The sequence below is a fragment of the Mesoplodon mirus genome (genome assembly GCF_964341445.2).
Source record: "Mesoplodon mirus genome assembly, chromosome: 18".
In the NCBI taxonomy this organism is placed as follows: Eukaryota; Metazoa; Chordata; class Mammalia; order Artiodactyla; family Ziphiidae; genus Mesoplodon; species Mesoplodon mirus.
This window is the reverse complement of record NC_138994.1, coordinates 62,996,596-63,020,549: the sequence shown is the minus strand read 5'-3', so window position 1 is coordinate 63,020,549 and position 23,954 is coordinate 62,996,596. Positions and strand designations below refer to the sequence as shown.

The window sequence follows — 23,954 nt, the reverse complement described above, 5'->3', positions numbered from 1 at the left end:
CGGACGCGCAGGCCCAGCGGCCATGGCTCACGGGCCCAGCTGCTCCGCGGCATATGGGATCCTCCCAGACCGGGGCACGAACCCGCATCCCCTGCATCGGCAGGCGGACTCTCAACCACTGCGCCACCAGGGAGGCCCTCATTATAGTTTTGATTTGCATTTCTCTAATGATTAGTGATGCTGAGCATCCTTTCATGTGTTTGTTGGCAATCTGTATATCTTCTTTGCAGAAATGTCCATGTAGGTCTTCTGCCCATTTTTGGATTGGGTTCTTTGTTTTTTTGCTATTGAGCTGCATGAGCTACTTATAAATTTTGGAGATTAATCCTTTGTCAGTTGCTTCATTTGCAAATATTTTCTCCCATTCTGAGGGTTATCTTTTGGTCTTGTTTATGGTTTCCTTTGCTGTGCAAAAGCTTTGAAGTTTCATTAGGTCCCATTTGTTTATTTTTGTTTTTATTTCCATTTCTCTAGGAGGTGGGTCAAAAAGGATCTTGCTGTGATTTATGTCATAGAGTGTTCTGCCTATGTTTTCCTCTAGGATCATGTGTTTTTATCCATTCTGTCCATCTCTGTCTTTTGATTGAAGAGCTTGATTCATTTACATTTGAAATAATTCCTGATAAGGAGGGTCTTATTTCTGTCGTTATGCTATTTGTTTTCTGTACACCTTAGAGCTTTTTGTTCCAAATTTCCTGCATTACTGTCTTTTGTGTTTAGTTGATTTTCTGTAGTGAAATGTTTAAATTCCTTTCTCTTTTCCTTTTGTGTATTTACTATAGCTATTTTTTTTGTGGGATTACATTTAGCATCCTAAAGTTGTAACACTCTAAGTTGAATTTACACCAGTTTAACTTCAGTAACATACTAAAACTCTGCTTCTTTACATCTCCATCCCCACTCCTTTCAGTTGCTGATGACACAAAATTATAAACTAATAATTTAAAAAAATAAAAAAATTTTAAACTAATGTTTAGCTTAAAAACCAAAACAATAAACTAATAATTCTTCTACATGCATCAGTTCCTCACATTATGTAGAAAACAAGATGTGGAGTTAACAAACCGTAGTTACAGTAGTACTGGCCTTTACACTAATGGCTGCTCTTTTTTCCCTGAAACTCATTAGTCTCTTAAACTATGCAGAAAACAAACAGTGCATTTACAAACCATTGGTACAATAATACTAGCTTTATAATTACCCATGCATCTACCTTTATTGACGTCTTATATCTCCATGTGTCTTTGAGTTACTGTCTAGTATCCTTTCATTTCACCTTGCAGGACTCCCTTAATCATTTCTTACAGGGCAGGTCTGGTGCTTACAAATTCTCAGCTTTTGTTTATCTGGGAATATATTAATTTCTCCCTCACTTTTGAAGGACAGTTTGGCCTATATAGAATTCCTGGTTGACAGTTTTACTCTTCTAGCAATTTGAATATACCAACCCACTGTCTTCTGACCTTAAAATTTTCTGAGAATTGATCTTCTGATAATCTTATTGAGGATTCCTTTATATGACTATTTGTCTCTCTCTTGCTGCTTTCACGATTTTCTGAGAACAAACGTATGGACACCAAAGGGGGGGGAAGCAGCAGGGGGTGGGGTGGGAGTGGTGTGATGAATTGGGAGATTGGGATTGACATGTATACACTGATGTGTATAAAATGGATGACTAATAAGAACCTGCTGTATACAAAAATAAATAAAATTTAAAAAATCTTTCTCTTTGCATTTGTCTCTTTAAAGTTTGATTAAATGAGTCTCAGTGTGGGGCTCTTTGAGCTCATCTTATTTGGAGTTTGTTGCGATTCTTGGATGTTTACATTCATGTATTTAATCAAATTTGGGGAGTTTTCAGCCATTATTTCTTCAAATATTCTCTCTCCCCCTTTTTCTCTCTCTTCTCCTTCTAGGACTCCCACTATGCATATGTTGGTCTGGTTGATGGTGTCCTATAGGTCCCTTAGGCTCTGTTCACTTTCCTTGAATCTTTTTTCTTTCTGTTCCTCAGACTTAATAATTTCATTGCCCTAGCTTCAAGTTTCCAGATTCTTTCTTCTGCCTGCTCAAATCTGCCTTTGACTCCCTTTAGTGAATTTTTCATTTCAGATATTGTACTTTTCAGCTCCAGAATTTTTTTGGTTTCTTTTTAAGTTTTCTATCTCTTTACTGATATTTCACTTTTGTTTACACATGATTTTCATGACTTTCTCTACATCTTCCTTTAGTTCTCTGAGCATCTTCAAAAGTTGTTTTAAAGTCTTTGTCTAGTATATCTGCCATCAGGTATTTTTCAGTGACAGTTTCTGTTCTTTCTTTCCTTTGAATGGGTCTTTTTTTTTTTGTATGCTTTGTGACTTTTTTGTTGAACTGGACATTTGAATCTAATAATGTTATAACCCTGGAAATCACTTTTTAGCAGGGTCTATAATCCCCCTGCTCAACCTCCAGCCTTCTATCACCCTTCCCACAACTTACTTTGCTCAACCACACTGACCTTTTGCTGCTCCAGTGTGGCGCTTCCTGTGGGGTCTTTGCAGTTGCTTTTCTCCTTGCTGGAATGCTCATCCACCAGTCACAAAAACTGGCAACTTCTTTTCATTCCAGTAGAAGCTCAAAGGTCACTTCTTCAGAGCAGCCTTCCCTTGAATATCTTTTCTAATGTTAAGTGTCTCCCTATGCAATCGTTATCACTTTAACTTATTTATCTTCTTCATAGCGCTTACTACTACTAAAATTATCTATTTATTCATTTAATGGTTGTAGACTCAAGGAAAGGAGGATTTCTGCTTTGTTTACTGTCTCTCCAGCACCTAGAGTGGTGCCTGGCACAGAGAAGTCATTCAAAAAACATTTGTTGAATGTGGGACTGGATGCAGTAGGCCACTTGAGGAGGCTGTTGCAGTGGCCCAAGTGAGAGTTACTAGTGGTCAGATGAGGGTAGCAGCAGCAGAGACACAAAGAAGTGGGTATAAGGGACATGTGTTTTGGAGGTTGAAACAAAGAAGTCTTTTTTCTTTTCCAATTTTTTTTTATTTAAGTACAGTTGATTTACAATGTTGTGGCAATCTCTGCTGTACAGCAAAGTGACTCAGTTATACGCACACAGACATATATATATATATATATACACATATATATAGTTTGCATATATATATATATATATACACATACATACACCACACACACACACATATATTAGTTCACATCTACCAACCCCAAACTCCCAGTCCATCCCTCTCTCTTGGCAACCACAAGTATGTTCTCTATGTCTATGAGTCTGTTTCTGTTTTGTAGATAGGTTCGTTTGTGTCATATTTTAGATTCCACATATAAGTGATATCATACGGTATTTGTCTCTTTTTTTTTTTGGCTGCACTGGGTCTTCATTGCTACACACGGGCTTTCTCTAGTTGTGGCGAGTGGGGGCTACTCTTCGTTGCAGTGAGCGGGCTTCTCATTGTGGTGGCTTCTCGTTGTGGAGCACGGGCTCTAGGCGCGTGGGCTTCAATAGTTGCAGCATGTGGGCTCAGTAGTTGTGGCACGTGGGCCCTAGAGCACGCAGTCTTCAGTAGTTGTGGTGCGTGGGCTCAGTAGTTGTGGCTCACAGGCTTAGTTGCTCTGCGGTATGTGGGATCTTCCCAGACCAGGGATCGAACCTGTGTCCCCGGCATTGGCAGGCGGATTCTTAACCACTACACCACCAGGGAAGTCCCTGTCTTTCTCTTTCTGACTTATTTCACTTAGTATAATCTCTAGCTGTATCCATGTGGTGGCAAATGGCATTTTTTTCTGTTTTATGGATGAGTAATATTCCATTGTGTATATGTACCACATCTTCTTTATCCATTCATCTGTTGATAGACATTTAGGTTGTTTCCATGTTTTGGCTATTGTGAATAGTGCTGCTGTGAACACTGGGGTGCACGTATCTTTTTGAATTAGAGCTCTGTCCAGGTATATTTCCAGGAGTGAGATTGCTGGATCATATGGTAATTCTATTTTTAGTTTTCTGAGGAACGTCCATACTGTTTTCCATAGTGGCTTTACCAACTTACATTCCCACCAACAGTGTAGGAGGGTTCCCTTTTCTCCACATCCTTTCCAGGATTGAAACAAATAAGTCTTAACACATTACTGACCAGGGGATTTTTGCAGAAACTAACACTTGTGGTCATAATATGTCTCGGGTCAAAAATGTGTTAATGATTGATATTTTGATGTAAGGAGTGAAGGAATGGGAGGGGTCAAGAATGACTCCTGGGTTTCTGGTTTGAGTGGCTGAGTGAACAGTAATACCGTTAGTTGGAAGGGGAATTCTGAAGATGAAGAAGGTTTGTGATTAAGACCATTGGCTCAGTTCTGGGTATTACCAGTAAGACACCTGAAAGAAACCCAAGTGGAGACACTGAATACATGGGTAGCTATATGGGCTCAGAGAAGAGGTCTGGTCGTAAACTTGCAACACAAATCTGGAAGTTGTCAGCATATAGAAGCTAAGTGAAGCAACGGGTGTGAGCAAAGTCTCTTAGGAGGAAAGCTTGAAGTAAGGAAAGGTAGAGGTGAAAGGAATGTAAAAAAAAAATCCCTTTTAAAATCACATCAAAAGAAAAAAAAACATAGGAATAAACCTGACCAAGGAGATGAAAGACATATATATGCTGAGAACCATAAAACATTAATAAAGGAAACTAAAGATGATTCAAAGAAATTGAAAGGTATCCCATGCTCCTGGATTGGAAGAATTAATATTGTTAAAATGGCCATACCACCCAAAACAATCTATAGCTTTAATGTGATCCCTATCAAATTACCCATGACATGTTTCACAGAACTAGAACAAATAATCCTAAAATTCATATGGAACCATAAAAGACCCATAATTGCCAAAGCAATCCTGAGGAAAAAGAACAAAGCAGGAGGCATAACCCTCCCAGACATCAGACAGTACTACAAAGCTACAGTAATCAAAGCAGACTGGTATTGGCACAAAAACAGACATATGGATCAATGGAACAGAATAGAGAGCCCCAGAACAAACCCGCACACCTGTGGTCAATTTAATCTTCGACAAAGGAGGCAAGAATATACAATGGGAGAAAAGATAGTCTCTTCAGCAAGTGGTGGTGGGAAGTTGGACAGCCACATGTAAATCAATGAAGTTAGAACACTCCCTCACACCATACACAAAAATAAACTCAAAATGGGCTTACAGACTTAAATATAAGACATGACACCATAAAACTCCTAAAAGAGAACATAGGCAAAACATTCTCTGACAAAAATAAAATCGTACCAATGTTTTCTTAGGTCAGTCTCCCAAGGCAATAGAAATAAAAGCAAAAATAAGCAAATGGGACCTAATCAAACTTACAAGCTTTTGTACAGCAAAGGAAACCGTAAACAAAATGAAAAGCCAACTTAAGACTGGAAGAAAATATTTGTAAATGATGTGACCAACAAGGGCTTAATTTCCAAAATATACAAACAGCTCATACAACTCAATAACAAAAAAACAAACAACCTAATTGCAAAATGGGCAGAAGACCTAAACAGACATTTCTCCAAAGAAGACATACAGAGTGCCAACAGGCATGTGAAAAGATGCTCAACATTGCTAATTATTAGAGAAATGCAAATCAAAACTACAATGAGGTACCACCTCACATTGGTCAGAATGGCCATCATTAAAAAGTCTACAAATAGCAAACACTGGAGAGGGTGTGGAGAAAAGGGAACCCTCGTACACTGTTGGTGGGAATGTAAATTGGTGCAGCCAGTATGGAGAACAGTATGGAAGTTCCTTAAAAAACTAAAAATAGAGTTGTCATATGATCCAGAAATCCCACTCCTGGGCATATATCCAGACAAAACTGTAATTTAAAAGATACATGCACCCCTATGTTCACAGCAGCACTATTGAGAATAGCCAAAACATGGAAACAACCTAAATGTCTCAACAGATGAATGGATTAAGAAGATGTGGTACATATATACAATGGAATACTACTCAGCCATAAAAATGAAAGAAAGAAAGAATGCCATTTGCAGCAACATGGATGAACCTAGACATTATCATACTAAGTGAAGTAAGTCAGACAAAGACAAATACCATATGATATCACTTATATGTGGAATCTAAAATATGACACAAATGAACTTATCTACAAAACAGAAACAGACTCACAGGTATTGATAACAGACTTGTGGTTACCAAGAGGGAGGGGGGTGCGGAAGGGATGGATTGGGAGTTTGGGATTAGCAGATACAAATATATAAAATAGATAAACAGGGCCTCCCTGGTGGCGCAGTGGTTGAGAGTCCGCCTGCCGATGCAGGGGATACGGGTTCGTGCCCCGGTCTGGGAGGATCCCATATGCCGCGGAGCGGCTGGGCCCGTGAGCCATGGCCGCTGAGCCTGCGCATCCGGAGCCTGTGCTCCGCAACGGGAGAGGCCACAACAGTGAGAGGCCCGCATACCGCAAAAAAAAAAAAAAAAAAAAAAAAAAATAAAATAAAATAGATAAACAATAAGGTCCTACTGTATAGCACAGGGAATTATATTCAATATCCTGTGATAAAACATAATGAAAAAGAATAAGGAAAAGGATGTATGTATATGTATAACTGAATCATTTTGCTGTTCAGCCGAAAGTAACACAACATTGTAACTCAGCTATACTTTAATAAAATAAATTTAAAAAATAAAAAGAAAAGGTAAAGGCAGAACCCCAAAGGAGGCTGAGATGGAATAACCAGAGAAATAGAAGGAAAACCAGATTGTAACATAAGGGAGCCAAGGGAATAGTTTGAGAGAGCAAACTGGACAATGAGGCCAGAAGAGTGTCCCTGGGATTTAGGAATATGGAAGTCATTGGTAACGTTAGGATTGCCTGAGAATGGAAGGAGCAGAATTCAGATTATAGTGGGTTGCAGAGTGAGTCGGAGGTGAGGCACTGAAGACAGCAGGTGTAGACAACTCTTTTAAGATCTCTAACTGCAGTGGGAGGAAAGAGATGGGGCAGTGGCTGGAAAGGGAAGTGGGATCCAGGGAATACTTTTTTTTGTTTGGCCACAGCACACGGCCTGAGGGATCCTTGTTCCCTGACCAGGGATCGAACCAGTGCCCCCAGCAATGGAAGCACAGAGTCTTAACTGCCCGACTGTCAGGAAAATCCAGGAAATACTTTTTAACAATGGGAAAAATCCAAGTGCATCAAGTGATGAAAAGAAGCTAATAAAGAAGGGGTTGGAGATACTAAGAAGGGAGATAATTACCTGAGAAGGATAACTCTGAGCAGACAGAAGATGAGACTGGCCTTGGATGGGGAGAGAGACACCTCCTTCCGTGTAACGTGGAGGAAAGTATCAATAGAAAGAATGCATGTAGAAAAGGTCCACCTCTAGTTTAGGGTAGACTTATTTACCTACAACTGTTCTAGTCACAGAGACAGATGTGGTCTTGTTAGTAGTTTTGGTGGTGGGAAGCTGATTTGTTCCCATCTGATGGCTAATTTCTCTGTAAAGTTGGAGGTAAGTCATCTGTTAAATGTTGATGGGAAGTGAAGAATAAAAGTTGGAAATAACAGCTGCTGAAGAGTAGGAAAAGCAGCATACTAAAGAAATACAGTGAGAGTGCCATGTGCAGGAAAAGCACCAAGTATATAAAGTACCTGGTACATAAGAGGTACTCCATAACCAATAAACAATATCTATCAACATTATTATTGTTAACATAGGCCAATATTACACAGTCACCGGCCAGACAGAAGAGTCTACTCTGTAGACAAAGGATTACAAACCACATCAGTGTGAGTCTGTAGCCTTGTAGGACTTGTAGCCTTTATGAATACTAATAGATAATACTGTAACTTCATATCTTACCATTTATCATGATATGTCTGCTATTAGTTCTTACATTTTTATGTATGTTGGTTTTGTCTCACCATATAAAGTTTTTTGAGAGGAAGTACTGCATGTTACTAAGTCTCTGTATCCCTCAAAGTTTCGTATTATTTGTAAAGTAATTTGTCATGGGTTCCTCTGGTTACAGTGGCAAGCAACTGTTTCCTTGCTTTAAAATGGTCAAATAAACTTGTACCTTCCTGTTTTATTTGTGCAGGGTAAAATTTTGGGGAGCTAAGAACTGTATGAATATGACCGTCCACAATAGGAACTATCCGGTTTTCACAAACAAAAGACCTACTACTTACAGATAAAACGTGAGCTGGCTAGCACCGCACAAGAGGCTAAGTTAGAGAAAATACTGTGATCTTTCTCACCATAGTTTCATTCTTCTAGGACACTAAGGATGTGACGTACAAACTGAAATATACAGAGATGGTGTTGTTCAGAGTTCAGACTATTTTGGGCTTTTATTCCTACCTACACTTTTATCATGTAAGTCAGTTGTAGCTGGAACGGGAATATGGCAATCCCGGTGAAGAGGAGGGCAATATTTCTGTAATAAAACATGGATGACTGGTGCCAGTTTGTACGATGGGGGGTAGCAGTAGTTATTTACTTGTCAAAACTTCTTTGAGTGGCAGGTCCTCTCCCAACAACTAAAACAGAGGAATATATCTTACAGCTGAAACCTAACTGGTATTAAAAGGAAACACTTTATTATGTAACAGGAGTTGAAGTGTTTGTTTGAAAATTTATATTAAAAAACCAAACGCCATTCTGGGCACAATGAGAAAGCTTTACAATCAAAACTACCGTTTACTTTTCAGAAATCTGACTGAAAACAAATGGTTAAATGTGCTGCAAACAAACAAGTCGTTCTGTCTATTGTGGCGGCTAAACAAAGTGTGAGCAATGGAACCACTGCCCTAATGGTGACTGAAGCAGACGAGGGAAGAAGGGAGCTCACGAGCAGGACACTCAAACGCAGGCCAGGAGTCCCTCTATGGTCCACTTCCGGTCAGTCTGACAAGTCACTCTGATCCAGCACGATTATCCTGAACAAAAAGGAGTTTCGAGTTGGTGTGATGTTTCTTTTTTTTTTTTTTTTTTTTTTTTTTCCGTACGCGGGCCTCTCACTGTTGTGGCCTCTCCCGTTGCGGAGCACAGGCTCCGGATGCGCAGGCTCAGCGGCCATGGCTCACGGGCCCAGCCGCTCCGCGGCATATGGGATCCTCCCAGACCGGGGCACGAACCCGTATCCCCCGCATCGGCAGGCGGACTCTCAACCACTGCGCCACCAGGGAGGCCCCGGTGTGATGTTTCTTAAAGACACAAACAACAGCCTCTTTTTATTCAACTGAATTCAAAGGAAAGAAACTTTGATCTTTATAATCAAGCGAGACTATGATAAGCTAGTGTATCCTGGAAATGCAAAGCATTTCAAGAGCAGCATCTTCTGTACTCCCTCCATCTAAAACCGTTCTTGTGGGACCTCCCTGGTGGCGCAGTTGTTAAGAATCCGCCTGCCAATGCAGGGAACACGGGTTCGATCCCTGGTCTGGGAAGATCCCACATGCCGTGGAGCAATTAAGTCCATGCGCCACAACTACTAAGCCTGCGTGCCACAACTACTGAGCACACGTGCCACAACTACTGAAGCCCACGTACTCTGGGGCCTGTGTGCTGTAACTACTGAGCCCGCGTGCTGCAACTACTGAAGCCCGCGTGCCTAGAGCCCGTGCTCCGCAACAAGAGAAGCCACCGCAATGAGAAGCCCGCTCACCGCAATGAAGAGTAGGCCCCGCTCGCTGCAACTAGAGAAAGCCCACGTGCAGCAACAAAGACCCAAGGCAGCCAAAAAAACAAAACAAAAAAAAAAACCCAACCTATTCTTGTGCTGTCTACCAATTATGTAATCAAAGTTGGCATTAATTTCCCCTTGTATTTTAATTAACTATAAACATTAGCATTTTTAAAACTGAGCAACTCTGAATTCAAGTCTTTGTCATTAATGTTTATTTCAATACTGGTACATGTTTAAAGTCTATTCATGTTGTCTATAAACAGTGGACTTTGACTTACAAACATCTGACATCTCATTACCTGGATGGTCCGGACCAACCCAGTTGCTTCCAAAAACAGGGTTTTAGTTCCTCTTGATAGGAGGAAGAAAAAACAACTTGATTACTTTGGGTAAGAGCATTCAGAAGTCACATTAGTACTCTCTCTAGTTTAGGGTGGACTATTTTCTCTCCATCAATTGTTTTCTTCTACAGAGATAGAATCTTTCTAAAAACACAGATACTAGGCTTCCACTCCTAACATCCTGCAGTTCCCTGTCATAGCAATGGACACAAATGATGCTAATTTCACAAAGTCCCTGCATTATGTTCTCGGTGAATTGAATACTAGCTGAATGCTCACACACTCTGAGCCTTGTGCCAGTCAGCGTCCTAGAGGAAACAGAATGCACCCCCAGGTCCTTTAATGAAGTGACTACTTACAGAGGTGTTGTCAGAATTAAGGGAACAAACAAGGTATGGCAAAGCATCCAGCGACTAGCAGCAGTGGGAAGCCATTATCACCCCTAAGTCTGAAGAGACTGGATGCCGGGGGAGAGGTGCAGCAGAACAGTTACTGGAACCCAGTGAGAGCTAGAACTGGGAAGGATGGGCTGCACTATAGAAGCTGTGCTTGTTGAGGGCCATCACTTCCACACAGAGATGAGGTGCTGAGGTAGGCAGTAAGGCAAGTAATATCCCAATTATCTGATCTGCTGGGGTCTCCCCTTGGCCAACAGGAAGCCGGCTGGCCAGGAAGCCCAGCAGATTCAGTTCACAAGGGTCAGCATCCTGGGGCACAAAGCAGGGCAGAAAAAGGAGAAGAATGAGAATGGACTGGGGAAGGGATAAAAGGGAGACCAGATGATCTGAAAGAGCTAATGACGCTAACTTCCTGAGTAGGAGGAACTTAAATATAGGAGGGCATCATTTGTGAATGGTGCCTTAAAGCTCTATCAAAACAGTTTTGAAATTAAGGTTTGTACTTTTCATATTACTTGTAGACTCCACTTAAATTCCACAATTTATGATTTCTTATCTTTTGAAGACACATTAGAAGGAAAACATCTTTCCAGACAATATGAGCCTGGCTGAAGGCTTGCTTTAGAAATAGAATTGGCTGTTGTTTTTGTTTTGTGATAAAGACATAATTGGCATTTAACAGAAAACCTGGGCTGAACTACAAGGGAAAAGTGTAGGAGGACTATGTATAGCATCTGGGAAACGTTTCTAAATAACTTTGATGCTCATGGAAGCCCAAGGACTCCAGGCTACATTGTAAATGAACATCCATTCATACCTTCTTCAGAAGTCCCTAAAAAGCTCTCTGATTTCCTTCTCTCTGGCGTGATGCTTTCTTCCCCTTTTCTCTTCTTTTCACCAACTTCTTGATCTTTGGTATTTGTCTCCCTTCAATGACAATGATTTTGGCCATTAAACCATGTGCACAATGGCCAGGGGAACAGGACTGCGCTCCCAAGGAAATATAATAATAACTAGAGCTAATTGTGCGTTCCCTATGGAAGAGTTCAAGTGCTGTAATGTATATTAACTCATTTAATTCTCATCACAACTATATAAGGTAGTTAAGTGATGAGAAAACTGAGGCACAAAGAAGTTAAATTACATGCCCAGTAAGTCCTAGAGCTGAGATGAACCCAGGAAGCCTGACTCAGACTCTGCTCTCAACCACTAGGCTGTACTGTCCCAAAGGAAAAAAGCATTTCACTTATGTTGTAATTGGTCTCCTTTTTACAACCACATGTATTTTTATTACCTTATCTTCATTTCCTAAAACTCTCAATATCTAACTGCAGTGTCTAACAATTGAAGACCACATTTCTCAAACCAGTAAGCAGAAACCAACTCCCCACTCAACTATAGGCTCCCGAAGGGCAGAGACGTCCCATCCCTCTGCATCTCCAGCCCCTAGCACAGTGCTCAGCTCACTGACAGTGCTCAACAGATGATGGATGAATCAAACTGACATGGTTTAGGGATTTTTCTTCTGTTTTCATCTGGTGGATATTCAAAATAAAATATGCAAAGTGAGAGAGAAAATAAAGCCAGCTAGGGTGAAAAGGGTTTTTTTTCCTCCTAACCTCTCATCATTAATAGAATCACAGGCTCTAAAGTTGGAGGAGGTTATCTATTACCTCCGTCCAAATGCCCTGGACCAGAGAGTCATGCAGCCTGTGCTTGGGTGGGAGAAGCTGCTGTTAAAGTTAGTGTAGAGGCAGCTGTTTCTCTATCAGATTGCTGTGGCCATTAGAAAGCTTGTGCTTTACTGAATAAAAATCTCTTATTCTGCAGTTTCTAGTCAGTGGCTCTGTCCTTTGGGGCAGAAGAGAGTAAGCTGACTCTCTTCACTTTACAATATTTCAGGTATTTGGGGGCAGCTATCCAATTCTCTGCTCCATTTGCTCTTCTCAGACTGAGCCTTCCCAGCTCCTTCAGCTGTTCTCACATGACAAGGTTTCCAGACTTCTAGCTGTTCTGTGGCCACCCTCTTCTATTTGTTGACTGTCCCTTTTAAAAGGTGACACCCCAAAGGAGCCCCACAAGAGTTCTAGACGTCCTCTAGCTAGCCGGAGACATCACCTTGACCTGGGCTGTACATTTCTGTCTGTTCAGCATTCGTGCTGCATTGACCTCTTCAGCAACTGCATCAGACTGAGGTCTCATGGAGTCGCTGTCCATGTCTTCTTCAAGGGGGACTTCTTGAATTCTTACCACATCTCAAAATGCATGCTAAATGCTGGGCGTATAAAAATAAGACGTACTTCCCATCTTCAATGAAATTTCAGTTGAGTAGGAGCTTCTGATCAAAAAAATGCTCCATTAGGTCAGATCTCTCACATTCTATACTTTTGGATCTAAATGCTCACTTTTTTCTTTCAGAGAAATCTAGCATTGCCACCTGTCAAGACCATTTTGAAGCCACAGTCTATCTACCCATCACATTAGCATTTATCCTTAGAGTTGTGTTATCTAAAAACTTGATAAGCATGCCTTTTCTAAATTAACTCGAATGACCGATGAAAATGTTAAAGGTGACAGGGCCTAGACGCAGCAATCTTAGGGGTCTCTCTCTATACTAGTATCAGTCTGCTAGTCAGTATCTTGAGCACTGTGGGTGGCTGGAGGAAGAGGGGGAGACAGAAGTCGGGGCTGGCTTCTCTAGAGCAATGTAACGCCATCACCAAACGTTCTTCCTCCAAGGAGTCCATGTACTTTCTAAGAAACTAAAATCTACCTTTTTCAAAAAAACTGAACTAAAATCTAGTCCCCCTTCCTGAAAAAGAAAAAAAAAAATGATCCCCTGATGGAGAACAATAACCTTGCCGAGCACTTGGGGAGACCCTGTAGCTCCGTGCTGTCCTCAGGTGGCTGCAGCCATCTTTCCAGGTCCTCATCAAGCGTAGAGTGAGCTCTGTCCAAGGGCAAGTGAAGAGAATTGAGAGAGCAATCATTCCCCTTCTCCCTTGACAAGGAGGCATAGCACTCTAGAGCGGGAAAGGACCTTCGAACTCCTGCTTTCACTATACACATGAGAAAACGAGAGCTCGGTGAGACTGTACCTGGAGTTGTAGTGGCCACTTAGATCCGGTTTACATGTGCACCAGAGCCCTCCTTTAGCCTCTTGACAAAAAAGCCCAAAGTGTGATATTAGACACTGTCCCAATTCTAGGTCATTACATCAATTTCCACCTGAGGCTAGAAATGCACACTCATTCCCACAAGTGTTTCAGATTAAGAACTGCCTCTGAGGCTACTGGATGCAGAGAATGTGTTTTCAGAAGGCTGGAAAAGTCCCAACCATCTGAAAAAAATATCTTCCACTCTGGCTTGGTGCCAAGGACTGAGATGACTGAGCATCTGTGGGCATCTACCTGTGTCTAGCATAGCCAGCCCTTTTGAAAACGGAAGAGACAATGATAATAGTAGCTAACTTTTGATAATGTGCAAAGCACTTTATATTTGTATAACCAAATGTAACTTGGCCTTCTTGAGCTACTTTTCTTTTGCCTTAAATAATGGCTAGATATTTACCGAAGGTGTTTTGGGGAGATGGAATGAATGGAGTTACATCATACATTATAGACAAAAGGCTTATAAAACTTTAAAAAGTTTACCTTCCTCCTCCTTTGCCTTTGTCTTGTCTCACCCCCCCGCCGGCAAAAAAAAACCTCTCCCCACTTCCTCTCAGGTCCCAGGGCTCTAGTCTCCTCACTTCCTGTCCAGGTCTCTCTCTTTTCCTTCCTTGTGGAGAATAGTTTAGCCCTTGAAGAGTGTGACAGAAACTGGATTCACCACCCAAAAGTTATTCATAACACTCTCCTCCCTTACCTTCCTCTTCTATAGCAGCTGAAAGCTAAAAACTAATTTCCAGTCTCCCTGGCAACCAAGGGTGGCCATGTGTCACATCTGGCCAAGGAGATCTAAGTAGGCATCTGCTGAGAAGGGCTTCTAGGGAAGCTTTTGCTTTCCAGATAAAAAGACATAAAGTTGGCTAGACTATTCCTTTGCCCCACCCACTTATTTCTGCCTGGAGTATGGATAGCAGCCACCTTGTCCAGGAGTTGACAAGCCTGAAAACAAAAGCCAACATGCTATGTCTGGTAGAGCAGAAAGATCAAAAGAGCCTAAGTCCCTGGTAGCATCATTGAGCTGCTACACCAGCCATGCCCTGCCAACCTCTGGGCTTCATGTCATGTGAGACAAACTCATTTAAACACGATGGTGGGGTTTTCTAACGTTTGCAGCTGAAAACATTCTGCAGGGCTTCCCCAAGGATTTGCTGGTCCAGGATGAGGATGAGGCAAGCGGTGTAAGTGTAGATTCATAGCCTCTCTTTCTTTAAAACGTAAATATTTTGTTCATCACGGATATTTTTTGCATTAGTATGGATTTTTTAAAATATGGCATCAAAATAGTACTTTTCTTGACTTCTGAGTTTTTTGGTGCCTCCTTCAATTTTGTGCCCAAGGAGTGTGTTACACTCACCTCCTTCTAGTCCTGGCCCTGAATGACAGTTCGGACAAAGCAAGAAATGTGAGGAGGCAAAGGAGGTGATCTGAAGTGGTTTACCTTACAACACAGGTCAAAGGTGGGCTCCAAGTCAAGAATGGAGTTGGGTTTCTTGAGGCAAACTTGTGTTTTCAGACTGAATTGTCCGGATGATTGCCTCCATCTTCTCTTATTTGGCTAGAAAGATCTAAAAATTCTCTTTAACTAAAATGTTTTGAAAGAAACTGAAACCGATGTTTGCCTCACAAAATGAAATAAAGGGCTTCCCTGGTGGCACAGTGGTTGAGAGTCGTCCGCCTGCCGATGCAGGGGACACAAGTTCGTGCCCCAGTCTGGGAAGATCCCACATGCCGCAGAGTGGCTAGGCCCGTGAGCCATGGCCGCTGAGCCTGCGCGTCCAGAGCCTGTGCTCCGCAGCGGGAGAGGCCACAACAGGGAGAGGCCCTCGTACCGCAAAAAAAAAAAAAAAGAAGTAAAAACAAAAACAACAGACAACAACTTTACAAGAAAAAAACAAATAATCCTATTAAAAAATGGGCAAAGGACTAGGATATTTCTCCAAAGAAGATATACAAATGGCCTTCTGCATGTGAAAAGATGCCCAACATCGCTAATCATTAGGGAAATGCAAATCAAAACCAAAATGAGATATCAACTCGCACCTATTAGGATGCTACTATCAAAAAAACAGAAACACCACCACCCTGGTGGTCCAGTGGTTAAAACTCCGCGCTTCCACTGCAGGGGGCGCGGGTTCGATCCCTGGTCGGGGAACTAAGATCCCGCATGCCGCTTGGCACAGCCAAAAAAAAACCCAAAACAGAAAATAACAAGTATTGGCAAGGATCTGTAGAAAGTGGAACCCTTGTGCACTCTTTGTGGGAATGTAAAATGGTGCAGCTGCTGTGGAAAACAGGATGGCATTTCCTCAAAAAAATAAAAATAGATTTACCATATGATCCAGCAATACCACTCTGGGTATATATCCAAAAGAAATGAAAGCAGGGTGTGTTGAAGAGCTATTTGCGCACTCACGCTCAGAGCAGCATTACAGTAGTCAAAAGGTGGGAGCAACCTAGTGTCCACTAACAGATGAATGGATAAACAAAATGTGATACACACACACACACAATGGATTTCAGCCTTAAGAAGAAAGGAAATTCTGATGCATGCTACATGGATGAACCCTGAAGACATTATGCTGAGTGAAATAAGCCAGTGACAAAACAACAAACACCGGAGGGAGATGCAAGAGGGAGGGGATATGGGGATATATGTATGCGTATAGCTGCTACACTTTGTTATACAGCAGAAACTAACATACCATTGTAAAGCAATTATACTCCAATAAAGATGTTCAAAAAAAAAAAAGGAATAATGAAACTCAGAGAAAGAGAGAGTAGAACTGTGGCTGCTGGGGACTGAGGGGAGGGGGAAATGGGGAGTTGTTGTTTAATGGGTATAGAGTTTCAGTTTTGCAAGATGAAAACGTTCTGGAGATCAGTTGCACAACAATGTGAATATACGTAGCACTACTGAACTGTACACTTAAAAATTTTGTGTTATATGTATTTTATCACAATTAAGGACTTTAAAAAAAACAAAAAAAACACCTTTTAGGAACAGGGGCTGTGAGGATAGTGTGACAAAAGACCATTACTTCCTTATTTGTCAATATTAGAAGAAAAACTAATATAAACACTATAGTTTTTTCAAACACTTAAAAAAAAATCCAGCTTTTTCTGTTACCTCTCTGTATCCTCTTCTAGATCCTGAGTTTCTTTGGTCCAAAGCATACTGCTGTCTTCTTTATTACTGTTAGTTTCTTGTTCTTCTAAATGCCTTTGATCTAAAAACAATTGAAAGACTTAACTTTAGAACAAAAAAAATTTTGAGAAAACCTGCCTTAAAATGGAGTGCAGGACTTCCCTGGTGGCGCAGTGGTTAAGAATCTGCCTGTCAATGCAGGGGACATGGGTTCAATCCCTGGTCCGGGAAGATCCCACATGCCGCGGAGCAGCTAGGCCTGTGCGCCACAACTACTGAGCCTGTGGTCTAAAGCCCGCAAGCCACAACTACTGAGCCCACGCACCGCAACTACTAAAGCCCGTGCGCCTAGAGCCTGTGCTCTGCAACAAGAGAAGCCACCGCAGTGAGAAGCCCGCACATCACAATGAAGAGTAGCCCCACTGCTCGCCGCTACTAGAGAAAGCCAGTGTGCAGCAACGGAGACCCAACGTAGCCAAAAAAAAAAAAATGGAGTGCAAAAAATTAAGGCTAATCAGTGGACCCTGAAGTCTGCAGTGCACGAGTTCCCCTCTTCCCAGAAGAGCAGGGGGCCAGGTGGCAATCTGCAGGGCGCCTGTATCCACAGCAGCTGCTTCTGAGGTCTGGGGAGCTCTTTGCCAGGTGAAACGGCAGGAAGCCTTGCCTGTGCCAAGGCTCGAGAGAGACAGAGGAAAGCAATGGCACATAAAAGAGGAGGCAAGAGTCCCTGAAAACAAATTGTACAGATTTATTCTGGGGGGCCACCCTCTTCCCACTTGTTAGATGTCTCCAGATTGGAGCCAGGGAAGGAATCTGGGTGGGGAAGGGTAGTGCCCTTTAATGTATGCCAGGCATTTTACATATGCTATCTCATTTCATCCTGCCAGCAGTCCTATGAAGGGAAGGAGACCTAACATTTGTTAAGTATCTTACAACGCCCCAGGCGCTATGCCTGAACATCATTAGGTAGGAGTTATCGTTCTCATTTTACAGATGAGGATAACTGAAGCTGAGAGACGTTCAACAGTTTGTCATACCAAAGTAAGTAGTGGCGTCAGAATTGAGGTGGAGTGTGCCTGACCTCGAGGTCCACACTCACCCAAATGTACCACTGTGCTTCCAAGGACAGTTACAGCAGAATCTGATGAGAGGGCATGGGGGATTTGGCTTACCCCTGGCAGCGACGCCCAGGTGGCCTGCTGTGCTCCCACCCGACGCTGTGCAGGAGGCCTGCTGCTGCTTCAGGTGCTCTATCACAACACAGGGCAGAAAGCAACTTAGTCCTTCTTTCGCACGCCACATTATCCTCTAGGGCAGTGGTCCTCCCACAGTACTCCTCGGACCAGCAGCCTCAGTACAACCTGAGAACTTGTTAGGTATGCACATTCTCAGGCCACACCTCAGACTCACTGCATCAGAAACTCTGGGGGTGGGGCTGGTGTAGCAAGCCCTCCAGGCGCTTCTGATGCCTGATGAAGCTTGAGAACCACTGCCTTAGGCATCCAATCCCATATAACACTAAAAATAAAGGTAAAAATAACGATGATGATAGGTAACACTTGCAGAACTCTAAGTGGCAGGTACTATTTCTAATTTGCATACATTAATTCCAGATTAATCTTCACAATACCCTATGAGATTGATCACATCATTGTTATTCCTGTTTAACAGATGAGGAAGTTAAGGTAAAGAAAGGTTAAGGAGGGACTTCCCTGGGGGTCCAGTGGGTAAGACTCCACGCTCCCAATGCAGGGGGCCTGGGTTCAACCCCTGGTCAGTAAAACTAGATCCTGCATGCATGCCGCAACAAGGATCCCGCGTGCCACAATGAAGACCCGGGGCAGCCAAGATAAATATTTTTTTTAAAAAAAGGAAGGCTAAGGAACTTGCCTAGAATCACACAGATACTAAGAGGTGTGACTGGAATTTGAATTCAGGCAGTCGAGCTCTAAGGCTTATGCTCTTAATCTCTATTTTATAGACTCTCTCAAAAGTGGGTAAATTCATAGTGCAAATCTTTCCCTATCTCTATTGGCCTAAATTACACATTTTTTTATCTGGTCTGTAGAGAGACAAAAGGCAAAGAATAAAATTTCCATTCCTAACGAATTGATCATTAGACTAAGACAAGCGTCTGCTAAACTCAGTACACTGCTTCATAACGAATTGATCATTAGACTAAGACAAGCGTCTGCTAAACTCAGCACACTGCTTCCCGTGTGTTAGGTGCTCAGTTTCCTCAAAGTGCTCCCCAGAGCCCATCAGAGAGACAGCTGGGAGGCAGCACAGACGGGACCCCTGGGCTCACCGGCACGGCCCTGTTGTGTGCAGGCACAGGTCCTTCCCTTCTAGCAGGTCAGGAAACAAGCCCTCCCTGGCAGCCCCTGGGCATCAAGGGGTCCCATAAGGTCATTTAATATAATCTGAAATTTTAAAATCCATTTTTATCTTTGTTAGAGGTAGTCCCTTGTTGATCTTACAAGATTCTAAAGGACCCTCCCCTTTAGGCCCTGGACAGAAGCCTGGACTTGTGGATATGTGCCCTTCAAAAGAGTAGGTGTCAGGCTTCCCTGGTGGCGCAGTGGTTGAGAGTCCGCCTGCCAATGCAGGGCACACGGGTTCGTGCCCCGGTCCGGGAAGATCCCACATGCCGCGGAGCGGCTGGGCCCGTGAGCCATGGCCGCTGAGCCTGCGCGTCCGGAGCCTGTGCTCCGCAACGGGAGAGGCCACAACAGTGAGAGGCCCGCGTACGGCAAAAAAAAAAAAAAAAAAAAAAAAGAGTAGGTATCAGCTCCAGGTCACTCTCCAAAGCTCTCCTGAGAGGAAACGACGAGAGTGATGATAAAGAAGAATCAGGTAGGCACACCCGTTATTAGGAGAAACTACTCAGGTGCCCTCTGCCCTTTATCTTTCTGGAAAATTACTGACCCATCTCAAAGTACAAGACATCGCCTAGAAACCTGGCCCAGATAATTCCCATAAGCGAAATGAGGAAGAGTTTCGGCAGAGCACACTGGGGTCTGTACCCCAGTGCCAAGAGGCCGGCTGCAGAAGCCTGGTGACAGCCGCTGAGATGGGGGGGTGGTCCACACTGTGACTGCAGAGAGAGGAGAGCAGGATCCAGAGGAAAAGTATCGCTAAGGTCTAACTGCAAAGGAACCTACAAGTGCTGTTCTAAGCCGGGACCAAAAAACAGACGGCACTGAGAATCTACCTGAGCGGGACACGAGGGGCTGACCTCTACTCTCACAGGCAGTAGTTCCATGAGTATGTGAAGGAGAGCAACTGGAGAGGAGGAATTTTCGGGGACTCCCTAGGGGGTTCCAGGGGAGGCAAGCTGGTGCGGGGGTGGGAGCTCTAAGAGCCAACAACCCTGTGACCTGCACAACCCTGTGGCACTGGGCGAGGGGTGTGGTGAGGCAAGAAGGACCTATGACTGCAGAAAAGAAAGAAACCAAGGGAGGCTTTGGCAGCTCTGACCGGCTCCACCCAAGTGTGTAAGGCCAACAGCCAGGGGCTAGGGGTTGGGTAGCCTAGACTATATCTGTCCATTGAGTCATTCAACTCCCTCTTCCTGTTGAGACACAAAACCTCAGAGACCCTGAAAATCAAGAGATGCTCCTCAGGAAACTCCCTACTGTTCCCATACCAAGAACTGTACCATCAGAGGTCTGATGAGATGTGCCCTCTGAAAGTGAGGGGCTGGTCAGCCAGGCTGTCAAGAAGAGGGCAGTCAGTCCTCCCTGGATAAGCAAACCCCCTGCCCCAAATGTTTCTATCACCATGCTCCATTTACTTTCAGCATCAGCTCAGCTGGGCAGGCCAGCTGATCAGCTGCAACTAAAATTGAGCAGGTATCCCTCAATCTCTGCCTGAAATGGAAAATTCTGGTCTCATTAGGTCTTGTGACACTGACTTCCCTGCCCTCAGGAAAGGGATTCATCCACAATGCCAATACCTTTAACATCTCCTGCTAATGGCAAAACAGAAAGCATGGGGTGTTTTGGCCCGAGTTGCCAGACTTCAGTATGGCTAGTTTGGTTCAAAAAGGAGATAAGAATTCTTTTAATAAAACAAGTTCATCATAATAAACCACTTGAATGTTGTTATTTCCTCTTAGAATCATTACCGTAGACCCTTTAAGTAACAAAATGACAACAGACCCAGACCAATTATCCTGGCCAGGCTTCAGTAGTAGTCTGAGGCCCATTTCATTGGAAAACTGGCTCTTCCAGAATTCTGTACATTCAGTCAAACCTTTATAGGGCCTTCGGTACTAGTGCTCTCACCTGAGACAAAGAACCGTATGTGGTCAGTGACCATAAGAAGCAGGGCCATGGAGTATATTCTGTATTGAGCATGCCTTACCAATTTCGTCAAGCAGCTCCTGAGATGGTGGTGGTAGCTCATCAATGTGATGTTGCGAGATGGTTTCTACTAGTTCTTAAAAAAGATAAAGGAGAAAGTGACTTACTGCCTTCCTAGACCTGAACTAGGTTTTCGAGGCTTCGACGTGGATTTGACTTAGGATTTCTCAATGATGAAACGAGCTAAGACGGGGAGAAAACCTCTTATATTAACGGTCCTAATTGAGACTTCATATGTGAAAGGCTTTACTCTCCCTTTTACTCTAAACCCTTTCCTACATCACACCTCACCTCAGTACCACTTGATCTGTGCCCCTCCCCAAGGATATTTGAGGTAGGTGAGGTATAAATTCTTACTAAGAGGCTGGGGGTCCATTTTGGACCAAGACTGCTGGAGGGATATAGAAGCTCTAGACCTGTCAAAATGAAAAAAAGTGGGAGGCCTTTCTCTATAGATTATCAGGCCAGGGGATATGGGAGACCATACTTTGGGCCTTCACTTAAGGGCTCAATTATAACATTAACCAAAACCCCTCAGCATAGTTCACAATATCTCTATCCCCCTGAGGGAAATTCTAAGAGTGGTACCAAAGACACAAGACAATAAGATTAATGGAGCAAAGGCAATTACATCTCAAGAGCTGTTAACGCTCTCATACCCTTTGATCTGGAAATTGTCTTCTAAGACTCTATCCTAAGGAAAAGATCAGAGGTTCAGATAAAGATTTCTGTACAAAGAGCAAAAGTTGGAAAACAACATAAGTCTTCAACATAAGGGCATGGTTAAGCAATGTAAGTAGAATGGACTACTATGCAGCCATCACATATATTTATGAATAATTTTTACTGACAAGTGGAAATCCTAAAATATATCATCAAAGAAAAAGAAGCAGGCCAGAGTTGATACACTATATGATCTCAACTATGCTAAAAAAAAGAATATATATATATATACAGTCCCCAAATATATATATATATATTTAGGGGTATATTTCTAAAAATATAAAAAAGATATGCACCAAAATACTACAAGAGGTTAAAAAATCATGGTAGAGGGACTTCCCTGGCAGTCCAGTGGTTAAGACTTCGCCTTCTAATGCAGGGGGTGCAGGTTCAATCCCTGGTTGGGAAGCTAAGATCCCACATGCCTCGTGGCCAAAAAACCAAAACATAAAACAGAAGCCATACTGTAACAAATTCAATAAAGACTTTAAAAATGGTCCACATCAAAAAAAACTTAAAAAAAAATAATAATGGTAGAATGGTCACGGTTTTCTCTTTTAAGCTCGTCTGTATTCTCTAAGTTTTCTATAATGAGTATGTTTTACTTTTATAGTCAGGGGAAATTTGCACTTTTGTTTGAATCTACTATAGCCATCAAAGAAGAGATGAAGTCTCCCTTAAATTGGTTTACTATTATGAACTTGTATTTTAATATTAAACACAGGGTACCTTTTGGCAGGCTCCTCCTCTGAGTGGCAGGGGATGATGTGTCAGGTGTCTTAGCAATGCTGGAGGAACCAGCCCCAGTAAATGTAGGCAATCTTTTCTACAAGTAAGACATAAACATGGTAACTGACATGTGTATTAAGCTAAAAAGGCCCGTTAAGCTCAATCATTTCCAAGATTAATCTTGTGTATCACTGATGGAAGAAGCTACTTGTTTTGTTGACTGAGTCAAACATTCAAATGTTATCTCCTCTTGGAAGCCTCCCCGCCCCTCTTTGCCTCCACAGCACTCAGTTTTTACCTCTGTGTTACATTCTGCCAGTCTTTCTCAATAGGCAGTGAGCTCCTTCAGGGCATGGACTTTCCTATTCACTTCTGGATGCCTAGAAAAGGGCCTGGCATAGTGCCTGGCACTTAGAACCTGCCCCATTAACAGTTTGTTGAACAAGAGCATAAAGTTCTTTATTTCCCTACTTCAGAGTGAGACCTTTTGTGAGTCAAACGCCCAGAGAAGATGACAGTCGATTTTTCATTGAGGGCCAAACAAGTAAATCAATCTGCCTACAGAAAGGTCAGTCAACAGGTGTTTAATGAGCAGAACCAAGTAAGGAACTTTCAGTTTTCTTGAAGAGACTACACATATGAAGTATGAGGGAGAGAGAGAAAGGAAACCAACCAACAAACAGCACGGGGAGGGGAAGGAAGCAAGGAGAAGGTACCACTAAGTGTTTTTACTGCAGATTATTGGTTTAGGAGTTCAGAGAAGGTAGAGGTCAATCGAAACTCTCAGAGAACTAACCAGAGGAGGCGTCAAGAAGGAAGCAGAACTCGAGCCTCCTCTTAGTACGTAAGGTATGGTTAGGTAGAAAGAACAATGCAGATGAACAATGCATCATAAGCTATCGCAGCGGACGGATCTTTCGAGAAATCGACAAACATTACCTCTGAGGGAAAAAAAAGGGCACAAAAACCCAGGATCCATTCTACAATACAGACTCAGAGAGGAGCCCCAGGGAAGCCTGGAGAGGATCCAGCTTATTTCTTGCTTTCTTTGTAAAACAGATATGGAGAAATCTTGGCCTTTTGCATCACTGACGCCTTTGGACTCACTCCAAGAGTGTGCAACGCAGAGTCGGTATACTTACGAGATTAGTCAGTCTTGAAGGAAGAGTTTCAGAGGAAGTAAGAAGGGAATCTAGGCTCTCTGCGTTCTCTCGGACAGTTGTAAATTTATCAGACGAAGGTTGAATAGATTCTTGACTGTTCCAGAATGAGGTAGACCCTGTTTTAACCTGAAATGTGATACTTTCAAGACAGTTCTTATACTGACTAGCAGCTGAAGAAATTGACCCTGTTGTAGAAAAGAGGG

General features: G+C 42.7%; 1 protein-coding gene across 5 annotated transcripts in view; it reads right to left on the bottom strand.

The window, feature by feature from the left end:
• Window positions 1-8,611: 8,611 nt before the first annotated feature.
• TEX14 (testis expressed 14, intercellular bridge forming factor) overlaps window positions 8,612-23,954 on the bottom strand; it is a gene marked incomplete at its 5' end in the record, with an annotated part of 78,673 nt that continues 63,330 nt past the window's right edge. For 2 of the 5 annotated variants that reach the window (XM_082602853.1, XM_082602857.1), the window contains 9 exons: window positions 8,612-9,002; window positions 10,015-10,066; window positions 11,272-11,381; window positions 13,312-13,404; window positions 16,752-16,851; window positions 17,942-18,019; window positions 21,138-21,212; window positions 22,589-22,685; window positions 23,731-23,936. In XM_082602853.1, coding sequence (XP_082458979.1) covers window positions 8,930-9,002; window positions 10,015-10,066; window positions 11,272-11,381; window positions 13,312-13,404; window positions 16,752-16,851; window positions 17,942-18,019; window positions 21,138-21,212; window positions 22,589-22,685; window positions 23,731-23,936 — 884 coding nt within the window. In that variant the 3' untranslated portion in view covers window positions 8,612-8,929. The remainder of the gene's footprint in view (window positions 9,003-10,014; window positions 10,067-11,271; window positions 11,382-13,311; window positions 13,405-16,751; window positions 16,852-17,941; window positions 18,020-21,137; window positions 21,213-22,588; window positions 22,686-23,730; window positions 23,937-23,954) is intronic. The other 3 variants (XM_082602854.1, XM_082602855.1, XM_082602856.1) reach the window with 3 other exon arrangements.